This window comes from Enoplosus armatus, chromosome 5 (assembly GCF_043641665.1).
Source record: "Enoplosus armatus isolate fEnoArm2 chromosome 5, fEnoArm2.hap1, whole genome shotgun sequence".
NCBI classification, from domain to species: domain Eukaryota; kingdom Metazoa; phylum Chordata; class Actinopteri; order Centrarchiformes; family Enoplosidae; genus Enoplosus; species Enoplosus armatus.
Genome location: NC_092184.1, coordinates 554,903 through 570,373, shown reverse-complemented (window position 1 = coordinate 570,373; position 15,471 = coordinate 554,903). Strand labels below are relative to the sequence as shown.

At 41.9% G+C, this 15,471-nt stretch overlaps 1 protein-coding gene across 1 annotated transcript in view; it reads right to left on the bottom strand.

Annotated features, from left to right (window-relative positions):
• Positions 1-13,934, bottom strand: part of sez6b (seizure related 6 homolog b) — a 119,838-nt gene extending 105,904 nt beyond the window's left edge. Inside the window, exons 1-3 of the mRNA XM_070905920.1 lie at positions 13,925-13,934; positions 12,281-12,886; positions 9,374-9,507 (exon numbers count right to left, since the gene is read on the bottom strand). Of these exons, the coding sequence (XP_070762021.1) occupies positions 9,374-9,507; positions 12,281-12,886; positions 13,925-13,934 (750 nt within the window). The remainder of the gene's footprint in view (positions 1-9,373; positions 9,508-12,280; positions 12,887-13,924) is intronic.
• Between the last annotated feature and the right edge of the window lie 1,537 nt (positions 13,935-15,471).

Genomic DNA, 15,471 nt, shown 5'->3' with positions numbered 1-15,471 from the left:
ATTTATACCTCACAATCACTATCATATTGCTAATTATTGATAGGTTGCTGCTATAACAACCACCACAGCAGGATTCTGAGTGAACACTTCATGACAGACCATTCTCATGAAGAAAACAGAAGAGATTGTGTATCTAACTCTGCAGACGCTTTCATTATCTGGAAGTGGAGAAAAACAAAAAAAACACCTGAAAGTGTTTAAAATTATGTTCTCTCACAGTCCCAGCACATAGTCTCAAGCATCAGACGTAATGCAGGCTCTATGTTAAGAATTGGGACCCCAGAGCTCCTTCACATTTCTGGGGAGTGTGGCCAGGTGTGGGAGAGGAGATTGAACAAAGCTCACCCCAGGGCTGCCTCGCCAGGGGTGATGAACTCCCTTTTCTCCTTTTCACATATTCTGTGTGCAGCCCCAGCCCAGATTCATACACTGAGAGTTCAGCACTTCAGACCCTCAGGACCTGCAAAGTGAGAAGTGGCTAAGGTATATGCAATAGAATTTACTGGAATAAGAAATTACCTTCTTACTGATAAATGCATTTCACCAGGCAGCCTGAACAGATCTGCAGTCTATCACAGGACTGACACACACAAACACATTAATTCCTTTGGACAGTCAGGAAGGAGGAACCAATAAGAACAAAAGAAAGACCACAAATTGAACCTTCGCCCTCTGTTTTACAGTACTAAAAAATGAGTCATAATTAGGGATGCTAATTTGGAGTTTTTTTCCTGCCCACCCTCGTTAACCAATCATTAACCGTTAACCAAAAGGATTAAAATGTACTATTTAGAATGGAAAAATGTCTGTGTCCCATTAAAAAATTACCAATAGGCCTACAACAAATGTTTTTATTTTCATAAGAAAGGGTTTTTTACATGTGCAATAGTAGCACGAACAACAACAACAGAACATGAGACAATCCAGGCATATACCATAATGGCTGCTAAAAAAAGTCTCTGCTACTATTATATTATATACTATTATTTACTATACTAAATCCTTATTTCCACAAGCTGTTAGGGTCTCAGAAGCTCATAAATATAATAATGCCTACTTCTTTAAGAAAGAAAAACAGCAGTGTCAGTTGTTTGTTCAAAGGCCTGAAGGACCTAGGTTTATGTTATGGACCTCTAGTAGCCGTGTGAGTTATGACCCATGTCTGTCAGGAGCAAAGGCGGAACTAGTGTCACATTGTCAGCGGCGTGTCCCGACTTTTTGACTGGGGTGGCCCGAGTAGGGCACTGACTTATGCAAGGAGTGACATGAGGTACATTAATTAACAATTTCTCGTATGAGAATTGGAAGAACGGGAAAACCTCCTGCTATTCTGACGAGGCAGTGTTCACACATTATTTGATGGTTAGCAGTAATGCCTTGTCCCTCCTCAGCTCCACCCAAACTCCTTTCTCATTGACCAAATTTAGGTTTTCTGGTTCCTATAACTGCCAACTATGGCAACGACCAGTAAACCTAAACACACACTTGCTACTTCTATTGGTGCCACAGATTAAGAGATGATGAGCATGAAGCTGAAGCTGTAGGTTTTTGCTTGTTTCAAATTGTGAAGGCGGAACATTTGTCGCAACATGACTGTTCCTATTGCAATGAATAAAACTGAAATGAACGGGGGGAAAACCAACTCAGCATCCAAGATGCCCCACGCCATGACAAAATGCTTTTTTTCACATCATATCAGAAGAAGTGGAAGAATAGGACTTTTCAGAGAAGGAAATATTATAATACAGTATTTTATACATTGGAATCACCAAAACAAAAGTATTTCAGTTTCTGAATTTAAAACCAACCATCAACAAACTGCAACAGATACTGATCACTGTTCATAGGTAGCGATTGGAACAGGGCAAATACAACTGAAAGGTTTAATAAGTAACCTTGGACCTTAGACTGGTAGATTCAGTCATCTCTGCTGTCTGGAATTCTACATCTCCCACTCTTTGGGAGATGAGTGGGAGATGTCAGAGCATTACTGTTCCACCCCTGCTGCAGGTTTCGGGGTTCTAACCTGGTAAAGGTTCCAAATTCAACCCAATAGTCCCTCTTATCAAAGTCCTGCATCGGGGTAAAATCAGGCTTATCTTGTACAAAAAGACAATCAAATTAGGTTGCTGTGATTCTCCAGGGCTAATAAAGACCTCTGGTAGATTAATGAGCGTGATATCTTGATAAGACAAATTACATGCCCACCTCTTAGTGTATAAAAAGCTCAGATTGATCTCCCAGGTCCACCTGACATCTTTGATGCATGTCCAACATTATTTGAATTCCACATTTGTTTAAGTCTGTCTATCCAGGGAGGGAGCCCTTTCAATTTAGTTAAGAGAGGCTGATAAGACATTTTAGCCAAGGCACATTTAAAGAGGTCCGTAAACAAACAAAAGGAGAGGACAGATAATCCATGAGCAATTAATTAACCACCACAGCTCAGCAACATCCGGACACTGGAGTCGTTTTTAATAATGAAAGTCATGGACGGACTGGGAATGAAAAATGGCCCTGAAGTTTTTGACAAACACCGGCCCACGTAGAATAGAACAAGGGGAACGTGTTGCTCTTAGGAGGAGGCTGGCTTGAGGGAGCACATATTGGCACAACGGCACTTGCGGCAAGGAGGCAAGAATCTCTGGAACCATATGAACACTAAACGAAATAATGCGGGAAGAACTCTGTTGGTGAAGACTGGTGAGTACAGGCAAGTCATAGAATGAAAAAAAAAATAAACATTTCATTGTTTAACACAGATGTGAGGCACCCAGTGATGATGTTGCCAGTGTCAACCCAATAAAAGGTACTCAATTAAAGAAATGCGTATTGTAATTGCCTGGATATATAGTGTTTTATTTATTGACATTTTTGGTTAAGGCAGAAATGTATGGGTTGTTGTGCAATACAAAGCCATACCACCAACGGTGTTTGCGTCACTTTCTGGCAAAGCTTATTTATTTCCTGTCAGTGTCTGAATCCGAGCTGCTTCGTCAGGAGCTCCTTAAGCTGCTGGAGGATGGAGTAGAGTACGCAGCAGTGACTTGTGAGGCGTCACCTGAGTCAGCTGCTGCTGACTGGGAAATCAGAAGCACAGTGTCCTCACTGTGATATTGGTGTTCATGCACGCTCTGTCCCGCTGTACAGAGAGGCAGCAAGTTGTAGGTAGTTTCACCAGCAAATAGATACTGTTTTTAACATCCTATGCATGTAGAAGAAGGTAAACATTGGTAAATACTCTAATGTAATACATCTTTATAGTTGCAGAAATAATACATTAATTTCAGGGATGGGGGGGGGTGCTGTTATTTGGTATTCAAACAATACACATTTTCTCTTTTTCTTAATTCTATGTTTTTGATTGTTAGTGCGGCTGTTACCTCTACAGAGGCCAGACCATCTGTTTGGCTGCTCAACAGGTAACATTCATGTGTCACCTGGCAGAAATATGACTATAACCTTAAGTGGTAAGGGGACATTTTGTCACACACTACACACACACAATGCATGTTAAAGGATTTTAGTGCATGTTGCACATTTGCACTTGTTTGGGATTATCCTTGGTAGGCCAAAAAATTTGCTTTTTCATCTATTGATTTGGATTTACCAGATGACTTGAAAGCAGCGTGAAAATAACGCATGTCTTTATATACATACTTTGTGACAAGTGTGCCTTTTTTTTAATGATGATTTTTAGATAGCAGCAAGAGGCGCCACAACATCCGTAAGGTCATCTTGGATAAGAAAAAAATGCTTGGCAGCTGCCATTGTCGACTGCTAACCAAGCTGGCTGAAACATCGGGGCAAATTGTGTCCACTGATGCCATCATCCAGACTGACACGAGGCCTTGGCAGAACAGAAGTGAAAATAAGTTCTCCATTTAAAAAAAAAAGCTTCAAATTTATTCTGTTTGAAAAAAATACTCAGCTGCAGCCCTTCAGACCAAAAGAAAGGTGATGACTGTGAGGCGCCTCAAGGAGGAGGAAAGGATCCTGTGCAGAGAAATGCAGCAACACGGGACAATATTGAAGGCACAATCTTTGAAGCTGGGAACTATTTCCTCAAACTGTAAGGACATCTGTTTTTTTTATTTTTGTTTTAGTGATGGTAATGTAATGCTGTGGCTAGTTCACTTTGTGTTTTGACAAAATGCATGAACTAAAAAATTGACACCCACTGTAGTGCGCAGTTGGCAGAAGGTTGACAGTTTCATAAACAGTATTCAAGGCTGTCTGTCTTTCCGTGTGGGGAGAAGTATAGCAGTAGTATAACATACTGATTGGAAATTGGGGATGCTCCAAGAAGGTATAAAGCCAGCTTCCTACCCAGTGGAGATCAGTTCTGATAAATCAGGTTCATCAAAGTTTGAGGACCTGATTGATGCCAGGGTCTGCTAAATCTTCACCTGCTGGATCTTCAAGTCCATCTGTGGGTTAGGGTTTACTGCCACACTCGTCTGCAACTAACACTGTCCTCTATCTTTAAAGAAATACTTAGTTAAAGAATCTTAAATCCATGTATATATTGAGTTAAGTTTCAAAAATGGTATGTTTATGATATTCTGAATTTATTTTGTTTTTACAGCCTCTTTTGCTGACATGTCCGACACTACAGCGCCTGGTCCTTCAAAAGCAAACTGAAGCACAAATGCTAAAAGTCAAGGACTATTACAGGAGAATCCTCAGCCACCAACCGCTGCTGTATAGAGGAGGAGGAGGAGGCAGAAGATGATGCAGCAGTGATTTCAGCACTTCTGATGAGGACTGAGTGTATGTACTTACGAGGCCAATTTAACCTATAGGTCACACCTATGTTCTTCTCGATTTGTATGGAGATTTGTATCACATTGTTCCCAAGCTAGAAATTTTCCTCCACTTATCTCAATGTTCATGCATTCATGTATTCACCTTTATAGTTTATAGTTCTTAAAATGTGTTTTTAATAGTGGCCAGTGGGTTTGAACACAGGTTCTGACTTCTTTAATGTGTGGACAGGTTCTTAGACACTAACCCAAGTTGGGATAGTTCTGATAGCCGGTTCTGGCTGCACACAGGCTGTCCAGGCTGCACTGCTCTGACTGGTGGAGCTTGTTGGTCATGTGCAACCTGAGAGGAAGCTCTGCTGGCACAAGGGAAATCTGTTCAAAATAATATGCGTCAGAGTTACTGTAGCTCAGAAATTCCCTGTACATGAAGTAAGTGGTGTCTCGGCACATCTCTAATGGTTGGATGATCTAATCCAAATGGATGTTGGTTCTATCTTGCCAGCTAAGGACCTGTGTCTAATGACCTTCTGTACTTCAGGGACGCTGGTAAACAGCACACAGGCATCAAAAGATACCAGTCCACTTTTGAGTCCTTGATCTTCTAGAGAAAATCTCTGCTATTCACATATTTGTATTTTTTCCCCCTTTTTATTTGTTGACTGAACAATCTGCCCATTTCGAAAGTAAACCTATACACCCTTGCTCTCATCGTGTCTTTTCGTGTTCCTCTATTTGGCTTTATCCGCCTCCCCTCTCTTCTTCCTTTTGCTTTCTGGCTCTCTGGTATTGGTTTTCCTTCCTTCCTTTCCTTTCCTTTCCTTCCCTTTCCTTTTTTTCCCCCCTTTCCTTTTCTCTCCACATCAGGGAAAGGAAGCAGCTGGGAGACGTCATTGACAATGATTTGCAACCACATATTCATTTTTTATCCAAAATATATTAGGCCAGGCATCTGGAAGGTCAGCGGCGTAATGGCCATTGTATATTTTATGAGCAGCAGGAAGCAAAGCTCTTGGAGTTAATCATGTGGATGAGGGGGGTTTCAGGTAGAGACAAGGGCGCTACTTAAATCATCACATAAGCCTCCCCAAAAAGGTCAGACGCTTCAAAACGACACTGAATGCCCTAGAGTGGATAGAGTGGTTGTAATCATTTGGAGCGCCTGCCATTGTCTACGGGCCAAACACATTTATGGAGGTGACATTGGACATCTACAATGCATTTCCATAGCCACTGTATGCTAGTATGTGCCATTCTTCGGCATGCACATGCTCATGGCTTCAATGTTAGGTACATTGAGCCATCAACTGATGAGAACACAGATACATCCATGCTCCTACAGGAGATTGTTGGCTCATAGTGCTGCATGCTCACACTTGAGGAGAGTGATAGCTGACCACATTATTTCACAGACTTGCAGCAGCTCTAAAGCTACTAAATAGCAAGTAATTGAAACAAGACAACGGTAAAGATGTTGTCTTCCATACAGTTGTCCTCCTGTGGGTAAACCATAGCAATATGCTAAATACCAACAATTGTCAGAACGGAGCAATTTCTTAAATAATTCAGAATTTTGGGTCCATGAATTGAAATGTGAAAAGAACATCGACAGTGTCTCCGACATTTCTTGGTGTGATTTGCTGAAAAACTGACAAACGGACAATGATGTTTTGAACTACTACTTCATGTGACTCTTGTTCTGACTCGGTAACCAATGAAACTTGAAATGTAGCAAAGTACAATACTAAAAATGTCTAAATAAAGAGTAAAAAAAAAAAAAAAAAAATGAAACCATACCTATTTCTAAAAATACTCAAAAAAAGTACACAAACAAACGACTTTGTCACAGTAACTAGAGGAAATGTAATTCATTCACCCCTACATTTATGTGTATATGTATACACATTCTGTATATATAAGCCTTCGGAGAGTGTGATCTCCATGACTGACATTAATGACTATGGACATGTTTAGGCATTTAAATGGATTGCCTTCCTTGCCGGGTGACATGCTGACACCATAATCAATTGTGTGTGCGTGTGTGTGTGTGTGTGTGTGTGTGTGTGTGTGTGTGTGTGACCTATGCCAGGCTTAGTTTTTATTTATACAGACAGTGTTGTTCCAGTGCATGTTATGGCTCTGGTCCCACTCTGACATTGTCCATTTGTGTCCAAATCATTGTCTCTGTTTAAACTGTTAAAACAATGAGCATATTGTGGGCCTACTGTCAGATGGATGGCTTTAATTAGCATTAAAAACACATTTGTCAACAATAGTTCTCCAGCCGTCTCTGGGCCAGCAGTGCAGAGATATACAGCTTACATACCAGCTGCTCTGACAGGAGAGCAATTCATTGTTCATTTTAAAAATACAGTTCCATTACGTCTCCTGTCCCTTCTACCATAAGTTTAGATTTTACAAGATGATTTTACCAGAAATACTTCATAGATATCCTCAGACATGAATCCCGCTTTTATAGTCCAACAATTCTGAAATACCAGCTTATATTTCTTCACACTTATGACAAAAAGGCTGTGGATTATGAGGTCAACAAGGACATTTTCCTCAGTCATCCAGTTTATTATTTGTCTGTCAGAAGATAAGTCAATCCATTCTTAACACCCTTAAGAATTCACATTGTACATGGATTGTCTCATCTTTGACACTGGTCATTGTGTCCCAAGACAAAACTCATCAGTTGGTCTTCTGTATGTGAATAGAAATGGGTTTTGACTCAACGGATTTTGCATTTTGGTCATACAGTATAGTCTTGATGTTCAGCACTGTGGCCTTAGAGCCAGTAGGTCATTGTTCACGTCCTTGAAAGGAACAAAACCATAAGCATAACCGAAAGCATGCTAACAAGCTAGTGCTAACAGCTCTAAAAAAGTAAAAGAGACAAGTTCAATGTGTACGTACAAGTGTCAGGGGGGTATGGAGGGTGCAGTCGCACTGGGGCTGGCTAAGTGACCCAAATCAAACACACCCACGATTTTGCGTGCCCAACAGGTGCATGCTGGGTCTGGCTATACTAAATGCTACCTTGCTCGTGGTAGATCCTCAGAGCGGTGATCTCTGCTTTATTCCACCAGCCCAGATTGGACCCACTACCCTCGCTAACTGTCTGGATAACGTTAGGCTGCATTCAGACCAAATACGCCAGTTCTCCCATTCATTTTGAATGTGAGTAGTCAGTTTGGGCTGCGCCAGTGGTGGCCACAGGGGGTGCCGGAAAAAAACGCAGCAGTGGTGCTGCGAAAAGTTGACAGGATTCAACTTCAGCTCCAGAGCTCCCACACCACCGCACAATTCTGCGTTAATTGCCGTAAATGCCGGATTTGGTCTGAATGCAGCCTTAGAGGATGGATGGCTAATCATTTTCTACAGTTAAATGAAAACAAAACAGAGACCATACTGTTCCATCCTCCAAACTCTTCCAGCACCACTGCCAAGTCCCTCAACCAGTAATCCAATCACATCACACTCTATGCAAATAATATTGGACAGTACTTCAGAAATTTACTAGACAGGTTAAACCGTTGTCAAATCTAGCTTCTTCCAGCTCAGAATTATATCCAAGATCAGGACTTTCTTATCACCAAAAGATTTAGAAAAGGTCATCTCAAGACTCGATTATTGCAACTCTCAATTCTCAAAACATGTGGTTGCATCAGCCTCAAGGGACATCAACCTCGCAGGGCCCAGGTAAAGTTAGAATGGACTGGATCAAAAGTAATTTGTTCGGAGAGAGTAATACCCAACTGCATTGGTCCAGTCAGCCACACAGCACTTTTAATTTTTGTTGTTTATAGACGCAAACATCTGTCCATGACCTACTGAGTAATGAAGTTACACCAGTGGCCGGTCGAGGGAGTTTCCCCATTGGCTGTTCAAAATGAACAGGCGTGAATGTTAGTGACGTACCGTAACTCCAGATTTTAGGAGTATAGGTGCAGTCCTCTAAACTGTGGGCCCGACTGGTTCCTTTAATTAACAGAAGAAAAAGCTGTTTGCCTGATTGTCCAGTCTCAGCTAAACGTCTGCACGAGGGATGAACCCGCTATCGACAGCCGGTGCTGCATCTGTAGGCTACTCATAGAATCTCGATTTACGTTAAGTATCTAATGTTCTATTTCTTATAGGCTATCACTCGTGAGATGAGGGCGAATCAAGATGTGATCCATGCCCCACTGGGTCCGTCCGCTGTCCACAAGCACAAACACACACCCACTTCACAAGAAATCAATAACCAGCCCATACCTCGCCAATGCATACACACAGCGCAATGGCGCGTCGCAGTACATCATATGCGCACAGATGGCACTGAGACAGTACAATGCCTGATATTCATCATGAGGGAATTAAACTGGAAAATAACATAAAACCTGCTGCTGTGGGAAGAAGAGACAATGGTTAAGCACTGTACCAGTCCGGCAGAGAGCAGAGTAGAAGAACTGCCAGGGTTGAGACCACACAGTATGCAAGTTTCCATCCATATAGTAAAAAAAAAATTATTAAGGTTAGGTTATTAAGTAGGAATCAGGCTTGCTGGAGAGTATCAAGACAAGAACGTATGCTGGGTGGATGGATGTTAGTCTGTCTCCTACCTGGACCTCCACTCCATAGCCCATATAGACGGTGATAATATAGCTGCAGTCCATAGTGGAGTGAAAAGCAGAGCTGGACTGTGGTGGAGCCTCTATGTATCCTTCTGGCCCAGTCAGGTTCAGCTGGCAGGGAACTGCAGGAACAAACAGCAGCATGTAAATGATGGAAGTGAGGACAGACACACACACACACACACACACACACACACAGGCACTCCATTCATATTCCATATTCACAAACAGTTTACTAACATTTTACACTAATGTGCTAATCTATGTAAGCTACAGTTTCTCTCATGCAAGCTGTATATGTACACCAAAACCTCTCCTGTTAGTTTCTTTGAACCATAGCCATGACATTTCCCTAACCTTACCAGATGCTTTTTTTACTTGTTGTAATGGTTATATGTGCCATTCTGGAAGGCACTGACAGAAATCCTATTTCGTTGTTTAGGTATAAAGGTTTGTTGGGCAAAATTGTCAGCTTTATACACAAAGTAGCTGATCCAAAGTATGGTCCAGATTGTGCCTCAGTGTGATTCATGGACCTGTTATTTAGTACAGCAAAAATGTCAGCTTGTTCTCTATAGCAAATATTTGTAAATTGTTGCGCGTGTTGTCACTCGGGATTTGGAAAGTTACATCCCATTTCCACCTGGTATTAGCATGTGATCTGTATCTGGATGCATTATGTGAATACTGGAATTTGAGCCTGTGCGTGTACTGTACGCCTGGCCTTACTAAAATGTTCCCATTATCTCAAATGTGTCGGTGTTGTCATCAGTATCAGTATGCAAATTAGATAAGCGGAGCTGGCAGACTCATCGACAGACATGGCGTGTCTCAGGTCAAGTGAAGTGATGCCCTCAAGATAACTCTACAGTGTACAAGGCAAGGGTCCTGTGACCGACGGAGGCATCTGTGGATTATTTTTCAGTAGAGGTGGGATATTATCATCGTCACAATACGATGATATTGAGATTTTAAACATTTTACAATAAGCTGAGTATTGCGATAACAACTAGCAGATTATGTCCCCAAAGGAAAACTTTGTCAACGTCTGTTGTATCTAGTAAGATAAAGTTTTCAGTTTTTTTCTTAAGAATGCGGTCACACTGTTCTGATGTTATTTACGCCTCTAAAACAATGTAAGCCAAGACCACCTCTAGCCAATCTGACTGGCATGCATTCTGCATGTATTTACACCTGCGTTAACGTGAGATTTCCGATTCAGGTCAGATGTCTCGATACAGATCACATGTCAGTACCAGGTGTATATGGGGTTGTTTAGGAAAAGCCAACATGAGCAAACCAGTGTAACTCGATTGCACGAACAGACATACAGACACTCTATCTGACTTTGATGGTTTTCTGCCTCTCTGGCTGCCTTTCTAAGCAGCTCAACCCTGCGATGGGACAGCTGAGGACAGAAGACTTCCCAGTGGCCTTCAGGGGTTTCTGCTTCATGACCTTTATCCCTCCCTCTTTCTGAGCTAAAAAGTAAACTTTCGCCAAAGTTCTGAAGTTACGAAGAGGAACATGCTGTCTGTGTCCCCTCGGCACTTCACCTAAGGGAGTGTCCACTCCAGCATTATTACTGAACTACAGCATTGTCTTTCACCCTGTGCCTGGATGTCTGTGTTACTGTGGGATTTTGTGTACAGTACTGAATGTCTGTGCCTGATGTCACCCTGCACACAGATGAGCTGATTAATCAAGCTGCTTCCATCTTGCTCTCCCTGACCTGTAAAGTCCACCAGCATCATTTATTTTCCCCCATCCACTCTCTTCATAACCAACAATCTCAGGGCGTTATGCTGTGGTCCCTGTTTGGATGTCTTGATTGAGGGTTAGTGATGCAGTGATGCCGCTGTAATTTATTTCTGCCCCATGATGTGAGACGTGTGCGATCGTGAGAGATGCAAATAGAGGAGATATTAGTTGAGGGTGTGAAGACAGCATGGGTGCACTCAAAAGAGAAAAAAACATCCTTTGGTAAGGTCTCATAAGAGAGAGGACTGCTGTGGTGTCAGAAAAATGCATCTGTGCTTTGAAGGATTCTTAATGATAAATGTTTTGAAGATGACATTTTATCGAATTCCATTAGTGTCCACAAAATATATTTTTGTTTTTGTTTGTTGTAGTTTTGACGTTACAAATAACATTTCTGGCAAGACCTACATTTATGTTGGCAAATGTGGTGAATTCAGCATAATGTACATGTCCACAGAAAATTGTAAAAGAGTGTATCAAGTTGAGAAGTAATGATGTAGTAAACTGCAAACAACAGCCAATTAAAAGGGCACTCCACTAACTGTGCACACGTAGATCATTTTACGAGTGATGGTCTACTCAGGGAAGAAATAATGTCAAGTCTGAGAAATAACCCTGTTTTCAATGGAAAGACTGCGTAAAGACACATTTGTGAACCAGGTACTTCCTACAAAACAGTATATATCAATCTTACGTTGAAATTGCCTTTTGTTTTGTTTATGTTTTATCATACAGCGCCACAAATTTACATACATTTAGAACACGTAAATACATGTTCATGTAAACTATAATATTATTGTTAAGGAGCCCTTTTTAAAGGATTTGATATTTTGATTCATCTACATTCATAAACTAATGAATTCGTTAATGAACACATTCTTCATCTAAGAATTAATCACTCCAATGACATCTAAATCTGTTTTCCATATTTCATACTGCAGTCACAACACATGACAACTGGCTCACCTCTTAACCCTCCCACACACCCACAGACCCACAGACACACACCCATCTGCATGCACACAGCAGGATGTTGTTAAATACAGAATATTTTCCCTGATAATTATTTTCAAATCATCACAAGGTATGTAATTCCTTAAGAATTAAGAAGGCATAATCAGACTGTGTTCTTACCTGGACTTTGCATGGTGGTGATGATGGTAGTGGTGGTAATGGTGGTGGTGGTTGTCTCCTCTTCATCACTGCCGGGCCTCGCATTTGGCCTCACTACATCTTTCTCCCTTGCAGCAGTAGCAGCAGAGCGGAGGATGGCAGCCTGTTCTCGATCCTTTAAAACCGCACTGGTGACTGGAACAGGGGTGTTTGAGTGATAAGTGGCTACTAATGCATGCATTACAAGGGTTGTTTGCATGTTGGAGCTTTCGGCAGTCTTATCTGAAGCCCTTTGATCACTGTTATCCAGTGGAGTCCCATATGGCGGGGTGGAGAAGGTTGGCTGAGAGCTTGGGTGTGGGGTGGAGAAGGTGGACTGAGAGCTGGGGTGTGAACTGGATCCCCCGCTGTCTTCGAAGTAGTTCAGCTGACCATGAGGACCGAGCGGGGCCTGGTGTTGGGGGGGATTCCTGTAGAGGGGATGGTGGTTCGGGACATTGACAGGTGGGGCAGTGGTGACCATGGGGAGCCTCCTGCCCGTGTCCTGAGTGGTGGGGTACAGGCTGGCCCTGCTCTGCGGAGGGCCCCCTGGGGTGATAGATATACCATCCTCAGAGGCAGAGGCTGCTGAGAATGAAAGAGAATAATAGATGTGGTTGGATGGACGTTGATTCATCCCACAGACTCAATCACATGGCCGTGCAGGTGCAGAGATTTCTGGCTTTACTTTCCTGCCTGGCTCCAAACCTCTCCATCCACAGCCATTTAACACACTGCCAATCCCATTTACAATTGGTTAATGGTGGAGAATGGTGCTGCAGCAAGCACCCAGCTAGTGTCATAACACATCTCTGCAACAATGGCCAAGTAACCTTCAAGCCAGGAAACATCAGTACAAGTATAAAAACAGCTTTAAAACAGCCAATATTCAACAGATGTAACTTGGTGACATGCCACCTTTTTACTTGACAGTAAGACAGTAAGAAATAATGCATGAGGCTTTTTTGTGTTTTTATCATTTATGATTTGCAGTTGCAGTTATGCTGTATTTTATCATGAACTAAAATTAATCAATCAATCAATCAATCAGTTCGCCTTCACAGAAAATGTCTGAAGCAGTCTGGGCCACACAAAGCTGTCAGGAAGTGCACTTCTGAACCTCCTCCACCAGCACCTTTCCAAAACCTTAGTGGGTTGCATTAAACAATTTCTCTAACGTACCAAAACCAACAATCTGACGTCAGGTACAGACCACACAGCATGAAAAGTTACACATGGGAGCTTCAGGATATTTTGCCTTCAGCTCCTTTACGAGAAAACTACCTGTTCCCAGGTTCTCTGTGTGTCGCAAAGTTTGTAGGGATTTGAGTAAACACAAAATTATCAAGGAACATGCACCATGTGAGCATAACATCAACTAGATTTTACAGCACAGCACCACAAAATTATGTAATAATGCAGAAGCCGCTTTAAGGCCCTCGTTTACTTTGTACTTTAGTGTGCATGTTACCAAACTCATTTTAAATGAATCAAAATTACCACAAACTAATAGCCACACAGTGAACCAGGGTCACAGGGAACATGCCTCGAAGTTTGCCTAGTTGGTAATCCAACCATGGAAGCTTTTGCAGCAGTGGAAAGCAGATTCATTATCCAACAACTCACCATGTTGCATTACGCAATATTGTCACAAGCTGATGTGGTGGAATTGCACATTATGCTGCACTGTACAAAAATCCATTAATTTGCTGATTTAGCGTTGAATTCAGCAATTGCTGTCAGGTGCAAAACTGGAATGACTGAACGACTGGCTTGTAATTAGACTCTGCTGCTGTGACTGTGTTTATTTCAATTACATGCCACTATAAGGCGTGCACTTGTGTGTAAAATGTTGACTATGCGCTGGCTGACAACCCTGTTTCTCTACTCCAAAGACGAGAGCGTCAAATTTCAAATATTCAGTATATATATAGTTTTCCAATACGGTGTCACTGATTTATCTGTCTTGAAATGTACGTTTTATTTCACAGAGCTGCAGTGATTTTGACAGCAGAAAGTATAACTTCATAGCCAGAGAATAAATCTGAAATTCAGTCACCCTCTTTATCTCTCCCTGCTCACTGCTCTGCTTCACTGTACTTTACTCTGACATCAAGGCAGAGAGAACCTGTCTCATGCCTCTGGTTGGAGACCAGGGAACATTCACTCACACAGTTCTGCACTCTCCAAAGCAAAGTCATTCCATCTTTCAAAGCTGAATTTTAGCCATATCTCCTTCCGACACTTGTGGAGCAGTGGATTAGTACTGTTACACCACTGTGAGTCAATTGGAAGACTGAAAACGCCTTGTAAAATGCCAAGCAGTACAACCCAAACAATTCTCGTATATTGCTCACATCAGTGGCTTCTTCCCTCCCTATCCTCCTCGTAAAAGGACTTAATATTAATTCCTGAGGAGATTTGATGAGCCGCTATAATTCTCCCAGTGTAATGATCAGCGCTCCCCCTCCCAAGTGCACCTGTGAGATCTAATCTGGGCCCCCTTCAGGAGGCTATCATCCGCTGAGGGAAGTCTTATGTTTCTTTAACAATGCTTCATTTCCACCATAATAGCTCCCAATCTCTGCCGACTAACAGCTATCTGCTTCAAACAATCAGGGTTTATTGTAGCTGCGCCACTTCCCACCCAGGCACCTCGCTTCTCAAACACGCACACAGATCTTCGCACAGCATCACACTGGCAGGTAAATCTTCAAGAAACATAATGAACGAGCTCCAAATGAATCGAAAAATGACTGAATGGAGGTCATTACCATGCTGCGACAAGGTGTGAAAGGTAATACGCTCTCTGGGCGAGCAGCGTGTTTGTCAGTGCCATTGACGCAAAGCAAAAATCAGATATGTGAATGAAACTTGACAGATGCTGTAGGAGGAGACGGCCTTGAAAATGTATGTCTGAGAAGAAGTCACAGTCATTCTTTCATAATTTTTTGACTGTATTGGTTCATTGAAAAAGAATCGCCAGATTAACCCACAATAAAAATAATCATCAATTACAATCCTATTATTCTACATCCAAGTGTGCACATTTTCATGACTGAAATAAAGTTACTTACTTCTTGTAAGTCTTGTCACAGTAAGACTTTTCTTTGCTGCCTTACTGACTTGTCAAATTCTAGTGTCTTTTTAGGAGAATATATATATATATACAT